This window comes from Benincasa hispida, chromosome 9 (genome assembly GCF_009727055.1).
Source record: "Benincasa hispida cultivar B227 chromosome 9, ASM972705v1, whole genome shotgun sequence".
NCBI classification, from domain to species: Eukaryota; Viridiplantae; Streptophyta; class Magnoliopsida; order Cucurbitales; family Cucurbitaceae; genus Benincasa; species Benincasa hispida.
This window is the reverse complement of record NC_052357.1, coordinates 80,559,007-80,580,745: the sequence shown is the minus strand read 5'-3', so window position 1 is coordinate 80,580,745 and position 21,739 is coordinate 80,559,007. Positions and strand designations below refer to the sequence as shown.

Genomic DNA, 21,739 nt, shown 5'->3' with positions numbered 1-21,739 from the left:
AAAAATCAATTGGACACTTGGATGAAAACTTTTATTATATATATATATATACATATATATATATATATATATATATAATTATATATATATTCTTAATCACATTCTTTTAGTACAGTAAAATGTTGGAAAATTTGAATCACTCATATTCATTTAACATTTAGGATGTGTTTGGATTACATTTTGAAATGTTTAATTTAAAATATAAGTCGTTTCGAAAGAAATTAGAGGGTTCGACAATTATTCAAAATAATTTTTCAAGTATTTAAATAAAAATGAGTTTTTTAAAAAATATTTTTTTCTCAAATCAATTCAAACGTATTCTTATTCATATTCTAAACCCCATTGTGGTCTCTCTCCCTCTTATTTATTTTGGTTTACAAATTCAAGAAGGGTAAAAAAAAAAAAAACCAAGAGAAGTCGTTTTCAAGAGTTAATTTGGATTGAGAAAAAGAAAAATCAATATATAAGAGAAAAATGGAAAGGGAAATATAAATAAAAGAGAGGCGTAGGTCGGTCCCCGGTGCGGCGGTACTGCCCTAACCCATAACCCAATACTCTCTGTCTTCTGATAAGGATGGAACTTTTTGTTTTCTTCCATTTTTTTTATTTTTTATTTTTTAATTTTTTATATCTTGTTTTTACCACACTCTTAAAATTTTAATTTCAATATTTTCTTTTTTTGGTTCAAAGATTCATCATCATCACCTTTGAAAACCAGACAGGCTTGAGAGGTCAATAATGGCGGTTGACAAAGAAAGAAGATCAATTTGGTGAAAATATTTAAAGTGAAAACTCTCTGAATTGTTACTTCACTATCTAACTCATTTTTTTCTTCTCTCTCCCTCTTGATGAATAACACATAAACGTTATTATTAATTATCATTACTATTGTTATGGTTGATTTTTTCATCTCAACATAAATAACATAGTCAATAACATAATAAGATTTGGGTTAGAAGTGGCAACTTAGGATTAAGTGAGCCAAAAAAAGGGGACTGACTTGTCCATGGTCGAGACCGAGTTTCATAAAATACCTAATAGATCATGTCTTGTACATGCTCTGACTCGAGAAATCATTTTAGGTCTAGAATATGGCTAAGAGAAGGTACTCATGCTAGCAAAATACCAACCAGGACCAAGCCCATGTCATGATGCTCAACCTCAATCCCATGACCTACGTGGTTACCGAGCCAAAGAACCATCAAAAAGGGGTGTTATAGCCCAAGAAAGGTGGACAAGACAAAAAAGACAATTTGAAAACCCTATCCGAAGAGGATTAGATAACCAACGTCATAAATACATGGCAAAATTTAAAGAAAAAGTAAGTTTATTCTAATATTAGAATTTTTAAGCTTGGCCCCTCAACTTCCATACTTGTCTTTTTATTTGATCATTGAATTTTCAAAATTGTATGTCTTTGAATTTTCAACATAGTCTAAAATTGGTTAGGTCGTATATTTTTAATTTGGTATTTAATTGATCCTCATATTTGAATTTTTTAAAAAACTAATTGATATATTGAGTGTATAGAAATTTAAATGGATTGAAAATATCATTTTGATATATTTACTTGAATTTTATTTCATTTATAGTTCATATATGTTGAAATGTCATATTTTTAGTTTAAATAATATTGAATTAATTCAAAAAAATGTGGATTAGCCTTCCCAATTTATAAAGTTTGAAAATATTTTCACATGTCTATTTTGCATGAAAATTATTGTCCGTATTTTATCAATTAAATTTTAGTAAAAAATAATTTTGAATAATGAAATTTAAACCGTGTATTGAAAATATAATGATTTATTAAAAGTATAATAATAAAAAATGGATTTTCAAAATCCAATTTACATAGACTAAAATGTGGTATTTTAAATAATTGAATGAAAGACTAAAGTTTCAAATTTTATGTCGTAGTAGTTCATAAATTTTAAGATATATCAAACGGTTCAATAATCTATTAAACTAAAATTTAAAGATAATAAAAAGATTTATCACATACTAAACACCTATATGCTTAAATATAAATTTCGAATACTTTTAAAATACTAAACCCACATGTTTTTTTCTTTTTTTTTTTTTTGGTAAGAGGTAAAAAAAATTGAATGAAAAATAATTTGAAATGAGGACAGCACATAGAATTATCAGAGGAAATATGATTAGTGGAGACCCCACACGGTGTTTGGGTTTCAGATTATATTGGAAAAGTGGAGTTCGATCGATCTCCAGTTTGTACACCTATTTAATTATTTCTTCCTATATTTACTTTTTTGCTTACACATTTATGTATATTATTACCAAGCCCTTTTTTTCTCATTGAATTATAAAAGATGTCTTTGAATTTTCCTATTTGTTTACAAATTTTCTAAACCTGTCGAGTAAGATATAGTAAGAGATTTATAGTTCAAATCTTCCGTTCTTGATTTTATTAAAAAGATATTTTTATATATTTAAATTTTCATAAAAGTTTTTTATATTAAAAAAAAAACTTGAAATTGTTCAAAATTTTAGATAAAAATTGAAATATGAATTGGTGCTACAACAACCTATAACGAAAATTTAAATCACCATATCGTTTTAAGTTATCGCCACATAGTTCAAAGTCTCGATTTATGATCAAAATTCTAAAGGTTTTTTATTTTAACAATAGTTTCGAAAACATTTATAAAAGTTGAAGAGTAATATTATAGTTTTGAAAATATGTGATTATTTAAAAACAAAAAAAAAAAACAAAAAAAACAAAGTTTAAGGTATTTATTATAATTTAGCTGGTTCTTTTTGTGTGTTTATTGCATAGGGTTATATTTTCTATTTATATCAATATTACATAAACTCAAAACTTATTAAAATTATAATTTTCTAACTTCGCTTGGTATGTTTTTTTTTTTCCATCGTGAATTGCATCATTTTATTTTTTCTTCAATGCACAACGTATCAAAAATAAATTAATTAAATTATGCTGCTTTGGGTGCCAATGTATAAGATTTTTTAAAAATACTAATATATTTGATAAGTTAAGTTATGCTCACTTTAACTAGTATATAAGATTTACAAGACATGCAATACTTCAAATTATCAACTCGGTTTTTTTCTCGGGAGAGTATGAGAACAAGTGTTAATAATAGGTTGATGGACAAATAATTTGCCGTCTTTAAATTTTGAAACACATATCAATTTATACTTCCAAACTTTAGGAGTTGTATCAATTAAATCCTAAGCTAATAATTATCTTAATTTAGACTAAAAAGTTTTGGATTGTATAAATTTAAACCCCAAACTTTTATAAGTTTACCAATTTAAATCTTGAACTTTCCTAAGTATATCGATTTACACCTTCTTTTAGATTTACTTTAAAAAATGTCATGCAAAACATTTAATTTTTTCAATTAAACTTATAAATTGTTATAGGGGAATCAATTTAGAACTTTTATTGGGATTATATTTGAATATCGTCAATGCATAAGTTCTTATGTGTGTATAGACTTTTACCGATGTTGATTTAACAAAATTGACGATTATAATTTAAATGAACAATTTTCAAATAAATCTTAATTGAGAGTCTAAAATTGATTTGCTTATGTAAGTTTAGAGATTTAATCTATAAAATTATAAATCTCACACAATATTTATCCAAATAAATCATAATTGATGGTTTTAATTGATACATTTATAAAAAGTCCAAGGTTTAAATTGATATAATTATTAGTTTAAGGTTTAAATTGATACAATCCTAAAGTTTAGGGGTATAAATTGATATTTGCCCTAAATTTTAATAATAGTTTACATTTGGCTCTCTGCTTTTTAAATTATTTTGTTTTTAAAGTACTGTTTGGTAATCATTTCATTTTTTGTTTTCGGTTTCTGAAAATTAAGTTTGTTTCCTTCTCATTGCTTACAATAATTTGTATCTTTGTTAAGTACAATGGTTGAATCCTTAGTCAAATTTAAAAAACAAAAACAAGTTTTTAAAAGTAATTTTTTTTAGTTTTCAAATTTTGGGTTGGTTTTTTAAATCATTGGTAAAAATTAAGTAACTAGGGAAGAAATTTGGAGGTGAAAGTAGTGTCTATAGGCTTAATTTTAAAAACAAAAACAAAAAATCAAATAGTTATCAAATGGGATCTAAGTAATTTCTAGATTAATTTTCATTTGAGGCTTAAATTTTAGGACATTCAAATTTTAAAAACAAAAACAAAAAATCAAATAGTTATCAAATGAGATCTAAGTAATTTCTAGATTAATTTTCATTTGAAGCTTAAATTTTAGGACATTCAAATTTTAAATTTTACCCTTGAACTCTGATATAGGTTCAACTTGATCATGGATCTTTCCCATTTACAAAGTTATCAAGAGTAATGTTATGTTTGGTATTGCGCTAAGTGGGTCAAAAAGCCATTTGAAAAAAATCTTAACCGTTTTTTTTCTATTTTTGGTATAATATATTTCAATTAAATTTAAAATTACTTTTGAAAACATGTTAATTGTACATCTACTTTAAAAGTAATGGATTCTCCTAAAATCAGGTAAATTTTTAAATTAATATTTAGTTTTCAATTTTATACTTTAAAAATTAGATTTATTTTACATATTTATCTATTTCTCACATAATCCTATTTTCTATTTTTCTTGAGTTAAATACATCAATTTTAAAAAAAGTATACAATATTGATTTTTTTTTAAATAAAGCTATTTTCTTTAATATTTAAAAATTAATCTATAACAAACAAAATTTTACCATACTAAATAATTATTTAAAATTTTAAGTTACGAAAAAAAAAGTTGATTATGAGTCTATTTTGGTTATTAATTTTTTTTAAAGAAAATCTATTTTAGTTATTATATCTAAAATAAGAGTTTTCATATTTATTTAGCAGACACCTTAACTTACTTTTTCAAGTTTAAGCTAAATCTACCCAACATTATTTTACTCCTAATTATTGCCAACTATTATTTTAAAAACTACAGCAAAACCAAACAAAGACTAACAGATAATAACTCTGGAGTTTTGAGGTGGATTTTTCAAATAATTTTAACACAACCCGAAAATTAATGAAAATTAATTTAATAATAATATATTTGATTTTTTTAAATTAATTAATAAAAAATCGATACAAATTGCTAAAAGTAAACATTAACGAAAACTCAATGATAAAGTGGTAAAATCTTGAACCATGTGGACTAAATGGAATTTCAATCCAAAATTCAAAGATAAAAATACAATATTTTGAAAATTATATGCCAAATTGATACTAAACTAAAAAAATAATAATGATAGCGATGTAATATTTTCAAGTATACGAATTGATTAGAAATTATATTCGAAACTCAGGCATAAAAGAAAAGGGAGCTAACTTCACCAAAACGACAGCGTTTGTCATGTGAGGAAATGGATAGAAAGGTAAGTCTCAACCGAACCACCAGCATGGCATTCAATAAGTCCATATTCTTTAGATATTAATTAAAAAATCCCACGTGACTTTCATTTACCCTTCTAAAGTGGAATTAATTCAGCTCCATTAATTAATGTTGTTAGGGGAAATTATTTCAAAATTCTAGAAGGAAAAAAAAAATGTCGTGATTTTGGTAAGATATTTTCATTTTTGGCATCTTTTTCTTATTTCTTTCTTTTCAAAAAAAAAAAAAGGAAAAAAAAAGACTTTTTCTTATTTCTTTGGGTGGGTTTCAACCTTTCAAAATTAAAATTGCTTCTTAGTCTGAATATGAAGAAATACTTTTTTCATACTCTTGTTTCATTAAATAATAATGTGAATCCGCAAAAATTAAAATGAAAAATGAATTGTGGGAAATAAAACTTTGATGAGATAACTGTGGTGAATTATTTTCGAAATTATAATTCCTATAATTTAGATAAATAATGTGTTTGTAAATAAATGTGTCATTAAAAGGCTTAATTGAGATTACCAGAATAAATATTCATAATTTTGTTTTTCATAAAATTATTCTATAATTCTATATCTTACCAAATCTATTGTGATTAAAGGATCTAAAGTTAATCAACAACAATACGAGTTTAGCTCAACTCATTAAAACATTAAGTTAACCAACTAAGATGTCAAAGATTTGAATCTCACTTCCAGATGTTGTTGAACCAGAAAAAAAATAAAAAGAAGCTTATTGATAATGTGATCAAATCCCGCATTAACTAGATAATAAAATGATCGTGGTTACATAAGTGAATATAAGTATATCTTCGGTTACATAAAATATTTTGGGTGAAACAAAAAATAAAATCATAAATATAATGGATTTATATTATAAATATAATGGATTTTCTCTTATTTAACTGATGTGTAGCTTTGATTGCATCCCAACAAATTCAATTTATTATATCATTGAAATTAATTATACGAGCGTACAACTTGATTGATATTTTAGAATTCATTTTGAGTAAACCTCTAAACTTGATCACAAGAAAGTCTCCATTTTTTTGTTAAAAAAAATCAACTATAGACAGAAGTGATAATCAAACTATCGAATTTGAGATGATAATTGACATGTTACTAATAAAGATACACTCGAATTTGCATGAGTTTCCAAACATTCATAGAGACCTACAATGTAACATCCCGAAATTTTCAGGTAATTTTCATTAAATTATATTACTATATAAATTACAAATATTTATATATAATTTTTTTAAAAAATGGGGATAGGTCCCTGCAGGGACCCGTTTTCCCGACGAAGAATCCCCGTCCCCGTCCCCTCCTTCAATTGGGGGGACGGGGAAGGCGAGGAGGGGGACAGGGATGGGGAGTCCCCCCACCCCGCCCTAGCCCCGTTGCCAACTCTAATAAATACAAACATTTACTTCATTCCAAAGGGAGGTCAATTAGAGAGAAAAATCCTATAAGACAATTTCATTCCAAAGACAACTTGTATTTTTTTCCAACAAGCATTCCTAGAAGTTAGATAAGGGAGGTTGATTGCTTGCAAAGTTTTATCTAACTCAATTCAAGGTAAGTGATTTTCTATTGGAATGCCCTTGAGTTGAACACTCAAATAAAAATGTTAGCTAGATGATACCATAAAAGCATGCTAAAGATTGATTGGAAGGATTTGCTAAACTATGTAATTTTAAGCTTCATTATGAGTATGTTGGAAAGTCGTGGACTATGACTTTATGTTTAACCCTCTTTGACTGTTGTGTGCATGCTAGGCTAAGGGACGATAACCATTGACTCTCCTATCGAGCTGTGTACATCTTATATTAGTAAACCTTCAGGTTCACCACTTATGACTATTTCGGTGTCCCTATGGGATCACCACTATTGCTATGATTTGTTCCTTTGGTTCACACTTATGACTGATTTGGTGTTCCTACGAGAGCACTACCTATGCCATGTCATGCTATGCTAAGCTATGCAATATTATGTATATTATGTCAATGTTAGGTTAGGTATAACAGTTCACACAAATGGCCCTATCACGGGGTCACTTACTGAGTATTTTTTATATTTAGCCTTTCTTAATTTATACTTTTCAAGTAAGGATAGGAACGGAACGATGAATGACCAGAGGGACCCATAACCGTGCCATATGGGACATGTAAATCGCTTCCTCTCAATTTACATTTCTAAGCTATTTAAAAGTTTTGATTTGAAACTTGATGTTGGTCAAATTTTTATCTGTTTAAGTGTTATTCTCCTTAGTTATTTTAGGGCCTCCGAACAAAGGTTTTACTTATTTATTATTTATTAACTTTCTAGTTTATTTTGGAAAACTATTTTTATTGTTTTAATGAATTTTACTCCAATGGTCAAAAATGTGTTGAATGTAAATGTGTAACTATGAATAACGACTCTTGTCAGAGTACTCGAAAGGTCGAATCGTTACATACAAAGTTTATTATCAACATTCACACGACTAAACAATCGATTTAACTTAAGTTTTATACTAGAATTTAAATGTAATCATTCACAATTTTCTTTCAGAAAAAAATAACACTTGATTAGTTATGAAAATTGCAGTCCATAAAAGATAATTGGTCAAGGAACACACTTTCTAAAAATAGTTATAAATGTTTAAAATGAAGTGAGACCGACAAGTTTTATTTTTAAATGAGCAATACTCATGTGCTATCTCTTTAATCATAAAGGGAAAAAAAATTATGGATTATTTTTAAATATAGCGAAATGAGTTTTACCATTTAATTATTATATACTTTGAGTATTCTTCCTTCGACAAAAACAAATTAAAGAGATCGATAAATGATTTGTTTGGATTTTTAATATATTTTAACGTTTAAATCGAGTGATTGAATATCTAATAATAGCCCTTTCATTTTCCAGTTCCTCATTATTATATGCTTCCAGCTCATCATTTTTTTTTTCTTTTTTTTGACAACTCATCAATCTCATGGTTAAGTATGTGTCTATTTTATTGTGGGTTTAAATCTTATTTTAGTTTTCGAATTTATAGTCCCAAACTTTTAAAAAATGTTTATTTTAGTTCTTACTGTCAAAATTTATTAACTCGGATGAAATTGCGTCTAATATGTGTTGAGCAAAATGAAGGTGAAGTAAAATGTCAACAACCAACGTGATAAAGTACTAAATAACCAAAATCTTGAATACAAAATAACTTTTGGGTTTTATAGAAAATCGTTTTGCCACCTAATTCAAAATTGAAACTCTACATTTTTTAGCATAACTAACTTATTTGGCAGCCTAATCATCTAAAATACAAGATATATCATTATTTTTGTTTTAAAAGTTAACAAAGTTTTAAAAGTAGGGACCAAAGTAAACATTTTTTAAAAGTTTAGACACTAGAGTAGATGTTTTTAAAAGTTTAGAGAACAAAATAGAACAAGTTTCAAAATTCATGAACCAAAACAGAATTTAAACCTTTATTTTTTTTTTTCTAAACTGTATTATAGACCTCATAGGGTATATATGAGAATTTATAACGTCACTCGAGTACAGACTATTTTTATTCTACATTTGACGCACCATTGGGCGATTTTATTATTTAAATTTATAGGTTGTAAACAATTCATAAATATATATGACAAGTAACTAATGGAGATAGTATGCTTTTTTTTCATACTATTAGAATACTATAAATATTTTGTCTTGAAGTGCCTATAATGATAACGATAATATATTTTTAATTACAAAAGTACATATTTAATCATTGAAAATTCAATTTAGGGAGTGTTTGGTGCGTAGAATTCAGTTAAGTTGAGTTGGTAATTATTATAGGAGGAGAGTAATTGGGAGAGTTGATGCGAATAACGAGCTGAGAAATGTGAATTAACGCGAATAACGAGGTAATAAATTTCTTTAATAACTAGTGAATCAAATGATGGGTGAGTTTTTTTTACCCACCCAACCCAATCCAAATTGGGGGCCAAACACCCCCTTAGTCTATATTTTGTCCATGAAGTTTCAAAAGCAACATGTTTAATCATTAGAGTTTTCAAAATATGTTTAGTAATCAATTAATTATCTGCTGACTCTATTTAGAACCATTTTAAAACTTAATTTCAATTTTTAGATGCTAAAATATAATAAAATTGAAGAGAGAAAAGATACTATCAACACAAACGTTTAAAATTCTTTGGATTGATAGTATTTGGGGAGTTTGTCACTCTTTAAAACGACATCAATACAATTCATGAGATGAGAATTCGTTTCACCCTAAGTTGAAATGGATTTGTTGGTCATTTGTAAACTTATTCAGAGATTGAATAATTTTAACGATGAAATATTAGACATTGTGGACGAAATTCAAGATCATTATCAATAAGACCACATAAAAATGATTTTTAATTATTCTCATAAGTAGCAACATAATCGCATATAATTTAGTTAACCACTTGAAAGTGTATTGAGACCGAAAGTCATATTAGGAGATTAATCTTTTTGTAAGCTTTCGAGTGTACTAAAGAAACATAAAATGAAATTTAAAGCTAATAATAATCACATCTAAGTGGCTAACTTATAGATATGAGTGTGTATAATTTGAATTGATAAACATGGTGTAACATGTAACATGCCATAGTCTATAAAGATAATCAATTATTGGCTCACTTTGAAAATGAGTCATATCAGATATTTACTTTAGAAGAAACGACAATTTTCCAACGTGGAATTTATCCATATGATAACATTCTTGTTTTTATAAAATTTCCTCACTATTTTCCTCTTTTTGTAAAAAGTTTCAAACAAATTTGTCCTATACTTAAAATTTGATTAATAATTGGAAGAAAAAATATATATACTATTTCCAATAAACAAGTAAAATTTATCAAATCTGTCCACTCATGACTGGTCCCCAATGGCCACGATTTTCCATCTTGTTCTGAATTTCAGACTTTCATTAAAAAAAAGAACTGCAAATCGAAGAATGGTCAGGTGAAAGAGACGAAATCAACGATCCAGCCGATCGATCCTCCATTGGTTCCGGCGAGTCCTCGCCGGAAATACAGCAAATCAGCACCTCTCATTTGGGTTCGCCATTAAAATCAGTGGAGGATGAAGAAACCCTTAATTTGGGTGATTCCACTTTGCTTTTGGTTGGCTTATAATGGAGTTGATGCAGTCTCAAATCAGCCCTACAGAACGGCTTTTCACTTCCAGCCTCCAAAAAATTGGATGAACGGTAAAGATCTCATCAAAATCTGTAGTTTCATTTGGCATCCCCCCCTTTTCTCTATTTGGAAATGACAATTCACCCTATTGATTCATTTTCTTGACGTTTTTTGTTGGGCTTTTTTTGGCTGATGATGACCCGAAGATCCCAATGGTACAGTAATTCCCCCAAAATTTATTCATTATTTCCCTCTTTTAGCTGTAGACAAGTTGTAATGAGTCAACAATTGCAGGGCCAATGTATTATAAGGGAGTTTATCATCTATTCTATCAGTACAATCCTTACAGTGCAATTTGGGGTAACATTACATGGGCCCATTCAATATCATATGATCTTGTTGATTGGATTCATTTGGAACATGCTTTGTCTCCAACTGAACCTTATGAAACCAATGGTTGTTGGTCTGGTTCTGCTACAATTCTTTTGGATGAAAAACCAGCTATCTTATACACTGGAGCCAACTCTAAAAACCAGCAATTTCAAAATTTAGCTCTGCCTAAGAATGAGTCTGACCCTTTACTGAAAGAGTGGATTAAATCACCTCAAAATCCTCTGATTTCCCCTGTTGATGACATTGAACCTTTGAATTTTAGGGACCCAACTACTGCTTGGCTTGGCCCAGACAGGTTATGGAGGGTCATCATTGGAGGGGAGATTGGTGGTCGTGGAATCGCGATTCTGTATCGTAGTGAGGATTTTGTGAATTGGACTCGGAGTAAGAGTCCGCTTCATATATCGAACGAAACTGGGATGTGGGAGTGCCCCGATTTTTATCCAGTGAGTATCAATGGGAGTAATGGACTTGATACTTCTGTTCAGGATGGGTTAATCAAGCACGTACTCAAGGCAAGTTTTAATGATGCTGATCACTATGTACTGGGGAGTTACATACCAGGAACGGACACATATTCAGTTGAGACCAACTTCTTGAGCAATGGCTCTGATATGCGATACGATTATGGGAAATTCTATGCTTCCAAATCGTTTTATGACAGTGGTAAGAAGAGAAGAATACTGTGGGGATGGATAAAAGAATCAGACAGTGAAGCTGATGATACTACCAAAGGATGGTCTGGCCTTCAGGTAATCCTTTGTCTCCGTCTCACCCTTTATTAATTTGATTGAGCTGACTCATAGTGCTGAATCTTCTGATATGAGTCTCTTGTTTACATCAATAGCTCATTGTATTTCAATTACATTCATTAGTCAATTCCTAGAAGTATATTACTTGGTGAATCTGGAAGACAATTGGTACAATGGCCAATTAAAGAACTTGAGAAACTACGTACAAAGCAAGTGAGTTTTGATGATGTAAACCTCAAGAGTGGTTCGGTGTTCGAAGTCCCGGGCCTTACAGCCGCACAGGTAACCATCTGGCTAATTCATTGTTTCAGAATTTCAAAGATCTGAATTTCCCCCCACAAACTAACTCTCAAAGAAAACCAGAAATGTTGGTTGAAGTAATGATATCATTTTCACGTGTTTCCTGTATACGAAGGCCGATATCGAAATTTCGTTCCGCTTATCTGGTCTTAAAGAAGCAGAAGAGATGAATGTGAGTTGGATTGATCCACAATTGCTCTGCAAAGAGAATAAAGCTGTGGGGAAAGGCACAATTGGACCATTTGGCTTGCTGGTTTTGGCTTCCAAGGATTTGACAGAACATACTGCAGTCTACTTTCGAGTATTCAGAAAGCAATATGACAAATACGTGGTGCTCATGTGCAGTGATCAAAGCAGGTTTGTTAGTTTACATATTGTTCAAAATTTCTTCTATACTGCTTGAGCTGTTATGACTGAGGCGGCAGAGTCACGATTTCAACAGGTCTTCTCTGAGGGAAGGGCTTGAAAAAACCACTTATGGAGCATTTGTCGACGTAGACCCTCTTCGTAAAACGATATCCTTAAGAAGCCTGGTACGTTGATTCACATTTTAGATCCATCCATCAGAATAGAAAAAAGAAAATGAGAAAACTGTAAGGATATTCCCTTACAATGTGATATTCAAACAGATAACAGTGAAATACAGGGGAAGAATCCGAAATAACGCATGAATTAAGAACAATAAAACTACAGTCAAACACAAGAGGGCTGCTCTCTCCCACACATGAACCACCATTCATACACAAAACACAAGATAACTAATCCTAGCCAAAACGAAAGCTTAAATACCGACATTCCCCTGAAACATGTACAACCGGGAACCACAACCCGCTAGCACCCTGTCTGGGGTGTAATTGTAATTCCCTTTATGCCCCTTCTCTTATACACCTTCTTGATTGGAGGCCTAGCAAAAACACTTTGCAAAAGACACAAAAACATTATCAGTTGATTGTGATAGTCAGTTTTCCTTCGGGTTTGGGTTCTAAGGTGTTTATGGCAACAGGCTACTGCAAAATTTTGTATAAATGATCAAATATACAAATAGTATCGCTCTCTTTCGGTATCCTCTTAATCTATATTTAGAAGAACAAAAAAATAAGATGAGCATTTTTGGTCATGTACTCATTAGACAGTATTGCTGTATGTTATCTTGTTCATTGGGTGGAATGATCTTTTTGTCTTGCCGTTTTCAACTTTATGTACATTTAATCTCTAAAGTAATCGTCCAGTGAATTCACATAGTATCAAAGAACAACTGAGTTCAAATCTTGGCAACATTCTGTTTCCTATTCGTTTATTGCTAGTAGGTTCACTTGGTGTACTCACACATGAGAGAGCCAAAGTAGACTTAATAAGTTTGGAGTTAATATGTTGGAGTTAGTAAGTTTGTGTTTGAGGTGTGAAGTTGTAAGATGAAGTTTCTTGATAAATGTGAAAAGTGAAAAAGGAGGAGAAGGTGGAGTTACATATAAATGTGAAAAGTAGAGATAGAATGGAAGATAAAGTTCATCAAAAAAGGTGAAAAGTAGAAAAAGAGGGGAAGATTAAGTTACTTAATAAATATGCATACTTCAGTAGTATTTACTATTGAAGTTGAGTTATTTACACCGACTTTAAGAAGCTTTTGAACTGTTGATATACACTAAACGGCCCCGAGGGATGTTAAAACTGTTGATATAATTAAATTTATCGTAACCTATCAACCCAAGTTTTTAAACTAAATGATGATTTAACATAGAATTAGAGTAGAATGTCCTGTGTATTCGAATTCTTATACTGTCATTTCACCCCATTTAATAATGCCGTCTACTTATTAGGTCTTCTACAAATTTTTGAGTCCACAAGTGAAAGGGAGTAGTGTTAAGACTGTCGCTTGTTCAACTTTCCGATATAAAAACCCTAATGTATTGGTGTTGTATTTTGCAGATAGACCATTCTATCATTGAAAGTTTTGGTGGGGATGGGAAAGCCTGCATCACTGCAAGAGTGTATCCAAAGATAGCCATCAACCAAGAGGCCCATCTTTATGCATTCAACAATGGAAGTATGGATGTAAGAGTTTCAAGACTAAATGCTTGGAGTATGAAGAAAGCCCAAGTTGTTTCCATCCAAAAGAGAAGAAAACCATCCATTGGTTGATATCAAAATTCCAACCTTTTTTAGGTATCATTTTAAACAATAAAGCACACACATATATATTCTTTTTAAACAGAAAGTTAGAATCATTAAAAGACTTGATTGAAGTGCAGTAGTGAACAAATTGCTATAGTTGTGTTTCCAATTATGCTACAAGTCAAAAAAGCAAAGAATACAACAGATTCCCAAAGCAAGTGAAGCAAATGATAAAAGGCAGATGTAGAAGATAGAGTACTTTTTGTTTAAGACAAATGGCTAAAAACACCCCTAAAGTAGGGTTGTAGTTGCAATTATATTTTTATGCTTTCGATTGTAAAAATTGGGCCTTTAAAGTTATGTAAGTATTAAAATTGGACCCCAAGCTTACATAATTAATTGTAAAAAATGTAAAAATTGTATAAGTTTGAGGGTTCATTTTTTTATCATTTGGGAGTCTATTTTCTACAATTATTGTAAGTTCGAGGGACTAATTTCAACACTTTAAAGAAGTTTGAGGACCCAATTTTATAATGAAACTTTGTAGGGTATAATTGCAACGACCATTACACTTCATGGGTGGTTTTTGCAATTTGCGTTTATATATATATATATATATAATTTAACTCATATTATTCCAACACAACATATAAAACAACACATGTGACAAGAATTCCTTGTCTAACAATTGAATTCATGTATTAGTATTTAGCAGAGGCAACAATGTTCCCAAAGCAATTCAAGGAACATATCCACTGGGCCTCACACAGTGGGCTTTATAAATATTTTGACCCAACTATTTCCAACTTACACAACAATATGCCAAATTTGATCCTCTCCAATCCCAAAACCAAAATTCCCCTCTTTTCCCTTAACACAATAACATACAAAATTTCTTCAGTAAACCAAAGAAATTTTATCTTCAAGACGGGACGTAAATTAACTCGACAAAGAGATAACGTGTAGTCTAAGGTTAATAAAAAGAAGAAAAGAAGAGATTCCATGACAATGACAAGATCCAAAAGGGGAAGACATTATTGTAAAGAAGGGGGTTGGAATTTAATTAATGGGACATTATTATAAAAAGGAAAAGTAGCTAGGAAGATTGAAGAACCTAAAATCCTAGCATTAAGGAAGTGAAAGTGGGGGAATGAAGACATTATATTATATGGGCTAGTTGTTTTGTTGGTTCAAATTTCGCTGTCATTAGGATGAGTTTGATGACCAAAAAATACAATTATTTAATTTTATTATATGGTTTTATATGTTATTTGATGTGAAGGGAAAGTGCTAGTGGTGGGAAATATTAAATTAACTATTTTGAATATCAATAAAATATGCAATTTAAAAAACCCAATAATTGGTTACCATATTTTCTCTTTATTGTGGCGGTATCTTCATTAGATTCTTCTTACGTTATGCTTCCAAAGATTCCATTTACACCAACCGTGTTTAAAATCACCCACCACTGCATGTTCGCCACGTGGATCTCACGATCTGACAGACACCCCAAAATGCACTGTTTTCTTTGGTGGGTGACGCTGTTGTCATCACCCAAGGGTGTCGTTTCCAAGGGGAAGGGGGAAAATAAATCATTATTTTATTTTAAGTAGATTTAAATGATTAATAAAGAGATAGTGGAAGATTTGGGACCCACTTAATTACCCTTAATTATCATCTCCTAATACTCCCCTCTTCTTCTAGTCTTTTCCTTAATTGGGATACAGAATTAAAGTGAATGTAATTCCTATCCTAAAAAAATACCTTTCAAGTCCAAAAGTTTTAGGTATAGATTTCAAAATGATACTTCAGTTTTGTGTTTTTATTTCAGTTTAATCCTAATATCTTCATGATTTACCCATATATTTTTTCATTAAATTCTCACTTTTAATATTTGTGTCAATGTTAATAATAAAAAAAATTATTAAAAATGTTTAAAACTAATTAAGAATATTTACATCCTAATTATTTTAAACTAATTAATTTAAAGATAATATCAAATATCACTCATATTAGTGAAAATCCAAAGATAAAATTGTAATATATTAGAACGATGACTCCAAATGAAAACTAAACTTAACAACTCAAAGATAAAATGTAAAACTTTGAGACCTAAAGATTAAATGAAAATTAAATGAAAAATTTTAATGTGATCTTGGCCGCCATTACTGTTTGTATGTTTAATTATAGATTTTGGATTTTTCCTCTAGATTTTTGAAGAGATTAATAGACTTTTTAGAAACTTCTCTCCCTTTTTGTTCATGATTCTTTTTGTATTTTTTCTCTTTAATTTCTTGTTCTTGGTGTTTTGTTTTCTATAATTTGTAGTTGAGAAACGCATCCACAAGTCTATAATAATTCCATTCGTATTTCTATAAGCATATATAAGTCTCTAAAAGTTAACTACCATTCATTACGTACACAATACATGTTTTAATTTGTTTTGGATTACAAGTTGGGTAAGAAAAAGTTTATTTTTAAGGTTAAATAAAGAATGGATCAAAATTAGCAATAAGTTGTCGGTCGAGTATAGAGGAGTATCTCGATTTTTAGATGTGGCAAAGTTTCATGCTAATGATTCTAGACGAACAAGATGCTTATGCAAGAATTGTATGAATTAAATGTGGGAGTCATTGGGTGTGGAGTGACATCTATTAACATATAGAATATCTCCCTTATACTACGAATGGATATATCATGGAGAGCAAGTCAACTTATCTAGAAGTTTTGAAAGACATACAACTTATCCAATACATAATGATGAAGAAATTAAAATAGAGTGTAATGTTGTTGAGAAAAATGAAATGTTGTTGAATCTTATAAACGATCTACAAGTTTCAATTGAAAAAGAAGATGCAAATGAAGAAGGGATCGAGAATGAAATGTCCTATAATGGTCAAGAAAGAGATACCACAAACTTATTTGAGGATTTAATGGTTGAAATATATAATGAACTATACCCTGGTTGTTCACAATTTTCGTCCTTGAACCTTTTAGTAAAGTTGATGCATATCAAAATTCTAACAATTGGAGTAACAAATCGTTTGACATGTTATTAAAATTGTTAAAAGCAACGTTTCCAGCCGACATCGTCGTACCTACTTCCTTTTATGAAGCTAAGCGAAAATTCGTGACTTAGACCTAGGTTATGAGTCTATTTATGTATGCAAATACAATTGTGTATTATATTTGAAAAAATTTGCAGATTTATAATAATGCCCAGTTTGTGATGAGTCTCGGTACAAAGATCCCACATAAGGTATTACGAAGGATACAACAAACGCTCAGTTAAACCTACAAGATTTGTAGAAAAGAAAGAACTTACATAGATTTGTAAAGCCACATGCAACGTACACATTAACTAATAGTGAATGGATTGCATTTTGTAAGTTTTTTAAATCAGTGAAATTTCTTGATAAATTTGTGTCTAATATATCACAATGTGTGAATGACAAAAAGATAGAAAAATATCGGGGTTGAAAACACACGACTGCCATGTTTTGTTTCATAGATTGCTCCCTATTGGTATTCGAGCATACCTAACGAAGAACGTGTCCACTACTATTATTGAATTGTGTGCATTCTTTCACAATTTGTGAATTTGAATGTTTTGTGGGATGGATTGAGATTAGTTATTCTTTTGGAGTTCAACTTGTAGTCTTTGTGCGTTTGTGGAAGTTTAAGGTTGAGAACACATAGTTTTGAAAGTGTGTTGATTTTCTTTGTTTTGTAGGATTGTAGAATTTTCTTTGTTTTATAGGATTGTAGGATTGTAGGATAGTAGGATTTTCTTTGATTTGTAGGATTGTATGATTTATTTTATGGTTTTTGTTTGTTTTGTAGTATGCGGTTTGGAAATGTTGTTGGAGATGCTGTATTGGAGATGATGTTGAAAGTTCTTTCTTCTATGTATTTGTCAAAGACATATTTCTTTTGTATATCATTTTGTTAACTTTTCTCTCTTTTGTGTAATAAAGAATACGATCAACTTTATTTGTTTGTTTTGTTCCTTATGTGAATATTTTTTATTTTCTTAATAATGTTATACATTTTAGGTTGGATCAAATTTTTTTAATAAAAAAAAAAAATTTTAAAAAAATGACCCTCAACGATGTTTATATATGCATTGAACTCTTGACGGCTTGAACTCCCAATGATTTTTATATATGCATCGAGAGTTCTAGATTACCGACACAGTATATCAAATGTCAATAGATGTATTAACTCCCGACGGTATATATTGTCGCGTCAAGAAATGTTCTCCCGACGCATATATCCTAACCAAACTCTCGATGACTAGTTTGTCGTTGGAAGTGGATCTTCCAACACGTTTTTACCATTTCCGGACGATTTTAAGCGTTTAGATAGAAAGTGAGAAGGAGAGAAAACACAATAGCTATGCTATATCACAAAACGTGCAACTCAACATTTGAAAAAATAAGAAAAAAAAAAAACCTTGACTTTAGTATAGAACAAATTTCTGCGAATTTGGTTCTGTTTTTTTTTTTTTTAAGAAAAATAAAATAAAATTTTACAAGTGAAAATTGTTATAAACAAAAATAACTTTGTTAATCACACAACCAAATTGAAGGAAAATAAATAATAACTCACATGTCTAATAAAATGACGAAATTATTCACTTTTCAATATGAAATCTTCGAACATAAGCTCCATTCAAGATCCATTATTTTTACCAAATATTTACTTAAGCTTCTTAAATCAATCCAAAAACTTAAATTAATAGTTAAAAGACAAATTTAACTATATATATCACTAAAAAGGACTTCATGACCTATAAATATACCTCTCATGATGGAGAAAAAAAAAATCCTTAGTGATACCAAGCTTGTCGTCTGACAATTTTCTTCTTTGTTCTTTCTTGGGCTAATTCTCTAAACATAATATCACAAACATGTGGTTAAAAAATAAAAAATAAAAAATAAAAATAAAAATGATGTTCGAATTGGGAGATATTTGTTCAATAATTGGAGAAATTGCTGTCAGAATATCTCAAGTACAGTAAGTACTACCACACTATTACCTCGTCATTGTCAAAAATAAACAATAATAATATTAAATTATTCATCTCTCCTTTAATCTAAACCACCCAAACACATATTCCCCCTAATCCCAACTTTTCACAACTAATATTCCTCATTCAAATTTTAATTAAATCTCATTTTACACCCAGTTTAAATTCTCTTACTATTATTTATTTATTTATTTTTAACCATATCCAGTAGATAAATTAGTATAAGAGAGAGTAGAAATGGAATGGAATAGAATAGATTACAAAAGTCTACACATTCAACGGTTCTGATTACGTAATAATTGATAAGGGACCCACTCCAGTCCTTCCCTTCCATCTACTACTCACACTCATACACCCACTCCTTTCACTTCATTCATCCTCATCCGACCACGTGTCACACCTACTCTCGCGAGTACCCTAAAAAAACCCCACTCGCCGCCACCGCCCTACCGGACTTTTTCCTCCACCTCCTTTCTGTTTCCGGCACCATCCAGATTTTTTTTTTTTTTTGTCAATTATTGATTTCACCAACAACCACAACCCAAATTTCAAAACCATAGATCCATTATTTTTTTCCTCATCCCTCTAATTTCAATTACAAAGGTTTTTTTTTTTTTTTTTTTTAAATTACAAGGATAAAATTTAGAAATGAAGGGCAAGTGAGTAATTTTAACTCATACCCAAAGAGCGCCGACTTCGACGAGCTTAGGTACAAGATGACCGCTGAGGTGGAGAGCTACGAGGGATTCAAGGCCGCCGACGAAGGCGCCACCGATGAAGACGGCGGGAGTGGCGGCAGGGACGGTAGTGGAGGAACAAGAAGAGAGAGCGTCGATCTCGTCGTCGTCTAATTCGATGACGGTGGGGTGGACGCCGATGGTGGCGAGGAGCTTCTTCATGACGTGGCACATGCAACAAGAAGTACGGCTGAAGATGATGACAGGGTGTTCGGAGATGAGGCGGCGGATTCGGGTCTCGGCGGATTCGGCGACGTCGATGGAGAGAGAGGCGGGGGAGGGAGTGGTGGGGGGCGGCGGAGATAAGTCGAGGTGGAGGAGGTCGTTGGAGCAGCGTCTTAGGCCTTGCATCGCCGGAGTAATAAAATTGAAGAAATAAAAAGAGAAATTGAGAGAGAAATAATTTTGTTATGTCAACGGGTGGAAATTGGAATGGAAGCGGGGGCTAAGGAAGGAAAGGGGAGTGGTTTTATAAAAAAAAACAGAGTGGACACTGCTTTTGCTCACATCATTCTTTCATCCTCTACTCTATTTTTTTTCCTTTTTTCTTTTCCTTTTTCCACTACCCATCACAAAATCAAAAGGTTGGTTTAAAGTATATTTTCTCTCTCATGCGCGTGTACAACACATGCTATCCAAATAATACAATTCTTAAGACTCCATAATCATTTTTTTTCCGATATTTTTAATAATGATATGTATCTTTTTTTACTACAATAATTCAATTCTTAACTAAATTAAAAAATTAAAATAATTTTTCGAAAGTTATTTTTTTTAGTTCTCAAATTTGACAATTTTTTAAATTATTGATAAAAAGTAGAGAATAAAAGAATAAATTTGGAGATAAAAGTATTGTGTTTAGACTTATTTTTTTTAAAAAAATGGTTACCAAAGACGTAAATTAATCAATTTTTTTAGATTCCATACACTAAAAAAAGTGGAATAGGTTTATGAACTTAAAAATGTCTAAATTTTCAAAAGGTTCTATTTGATCATTGAAATTTAAAAAATTCTAAAATATTCTTAAATTTTTAAGGCATGTTCGATAATCATTTCATTTTTTATTTTTTGTTTTTGAAAATTAAATCTATAGATATTATTTTCGCATCCAAATTTCTCCATTTCTTATCTACCTTTTACCAATAGCTTAAAAAATTAAATCAAAATTTAAAAACTGCTTTTAAAATTTTATTTTTGCTTTTTAAGTTTGGTTAAGAAGTCAACCATTGTATTGAAGAATGATGCAAATCATTGAAAGAAGTTAGGTGGAAATAGGCTTAATTTTCAAAAACTAAAAGCAAAATGGTGGTTACCAAATGAGACCTTATCACGTATGTGCTAACACATAGAATTGAAATGTCAAGACTTCAAATGATTTTTTTATCTTAACTACTATTATAGTCCATTTAATATCAAAATGTTTGTTTTGATTGTTGTACTTTCAAATTTGATTCATTTTGTTCTTGAAATTTCGAAAAGTAACCATTTTGATCTCTTAAAAATAAAAAACTAAAAACCGAATGATTACCAAACGGGCCTAAAAGCTACTTTTAGTTTTAAAAAATGTGGAAGTAGTATTTATAGGCTTAATGTTAAAAAAACAAAAAATGCCGCCCTAAAATGGTGTTCGGTAAAGTTTAATTTTAAATTAAAAAAAAATTAGTTATGATGTTTAGTAAATTATACTAAATTTGTGTAATTTAGTTATATGAATAAAAGTAGATTATCGTTTCAATTATTTTTTATATTTATATTTAATTTATGATTTAATATAATGTAATTATATGAGAATATATAGGATTTGAATTGCAACTAAATTATTTGATTTATTTTTTTATAAAATATTTTACTTAAAATT

General features: G+C 30.1%; 2 protein-coding genes across 2 annotated transcripts; one reads left to right on the top strand and one right to left on the bottom strand.

The window, feature by feature from the left end:
* The first annotated feature begins 10,268 nt into the window (after positions 1 to 10,268).
* Positions 10,269 to 14,624, top strand: LOC120086345 (beta-fructofuranosidase, insoluble isoenzyme CWINV1-like). Its single transcript, XM_039042955.1, has 7 exons — positions 10,269 to 10,626; positions 10,762 to 10,770; positions 10,850 to 11,700; positions 11,824 to 11,982; positions 12,116 to 12,357; positions 12,443 to 12,533; positions 13,927 to 14,624. Exons 1-7 carry the CDS (start codon positions 10,500 to 10,502, stop codon positions 14,137 to 14,139), a joined length of 1,692 nt encoding a protein of 563 aa, XP_038898883.1. The 5' UTR covers positions 10,269 to 10,499; the 3' UTR covers positions 14,140 to 14,624.
* Positions 14,625 to 19,372: 4,748 nt separating this feature from the next.
* LOC120087166 (glutaredoxin-C6-like) lies at positions 19,373 to 20,411 on the bottom strand. The gene has a single exon (XM_039044070.1). The coding sequence runs from the start codon at positions 20,230 to 20,232 to the stop codon at positions 19,819 to 19,821; it is 414 nt and encodes a 137-aa protein (XP_038899998.1). The 5' UTR covers positions 20,233 to 20,411; the 3' UTR covers positions 19,373 to 19,818.
* Between the last annotated feature and the right edge of the window lie 1,328 nt (positions 20,412 to 21,739).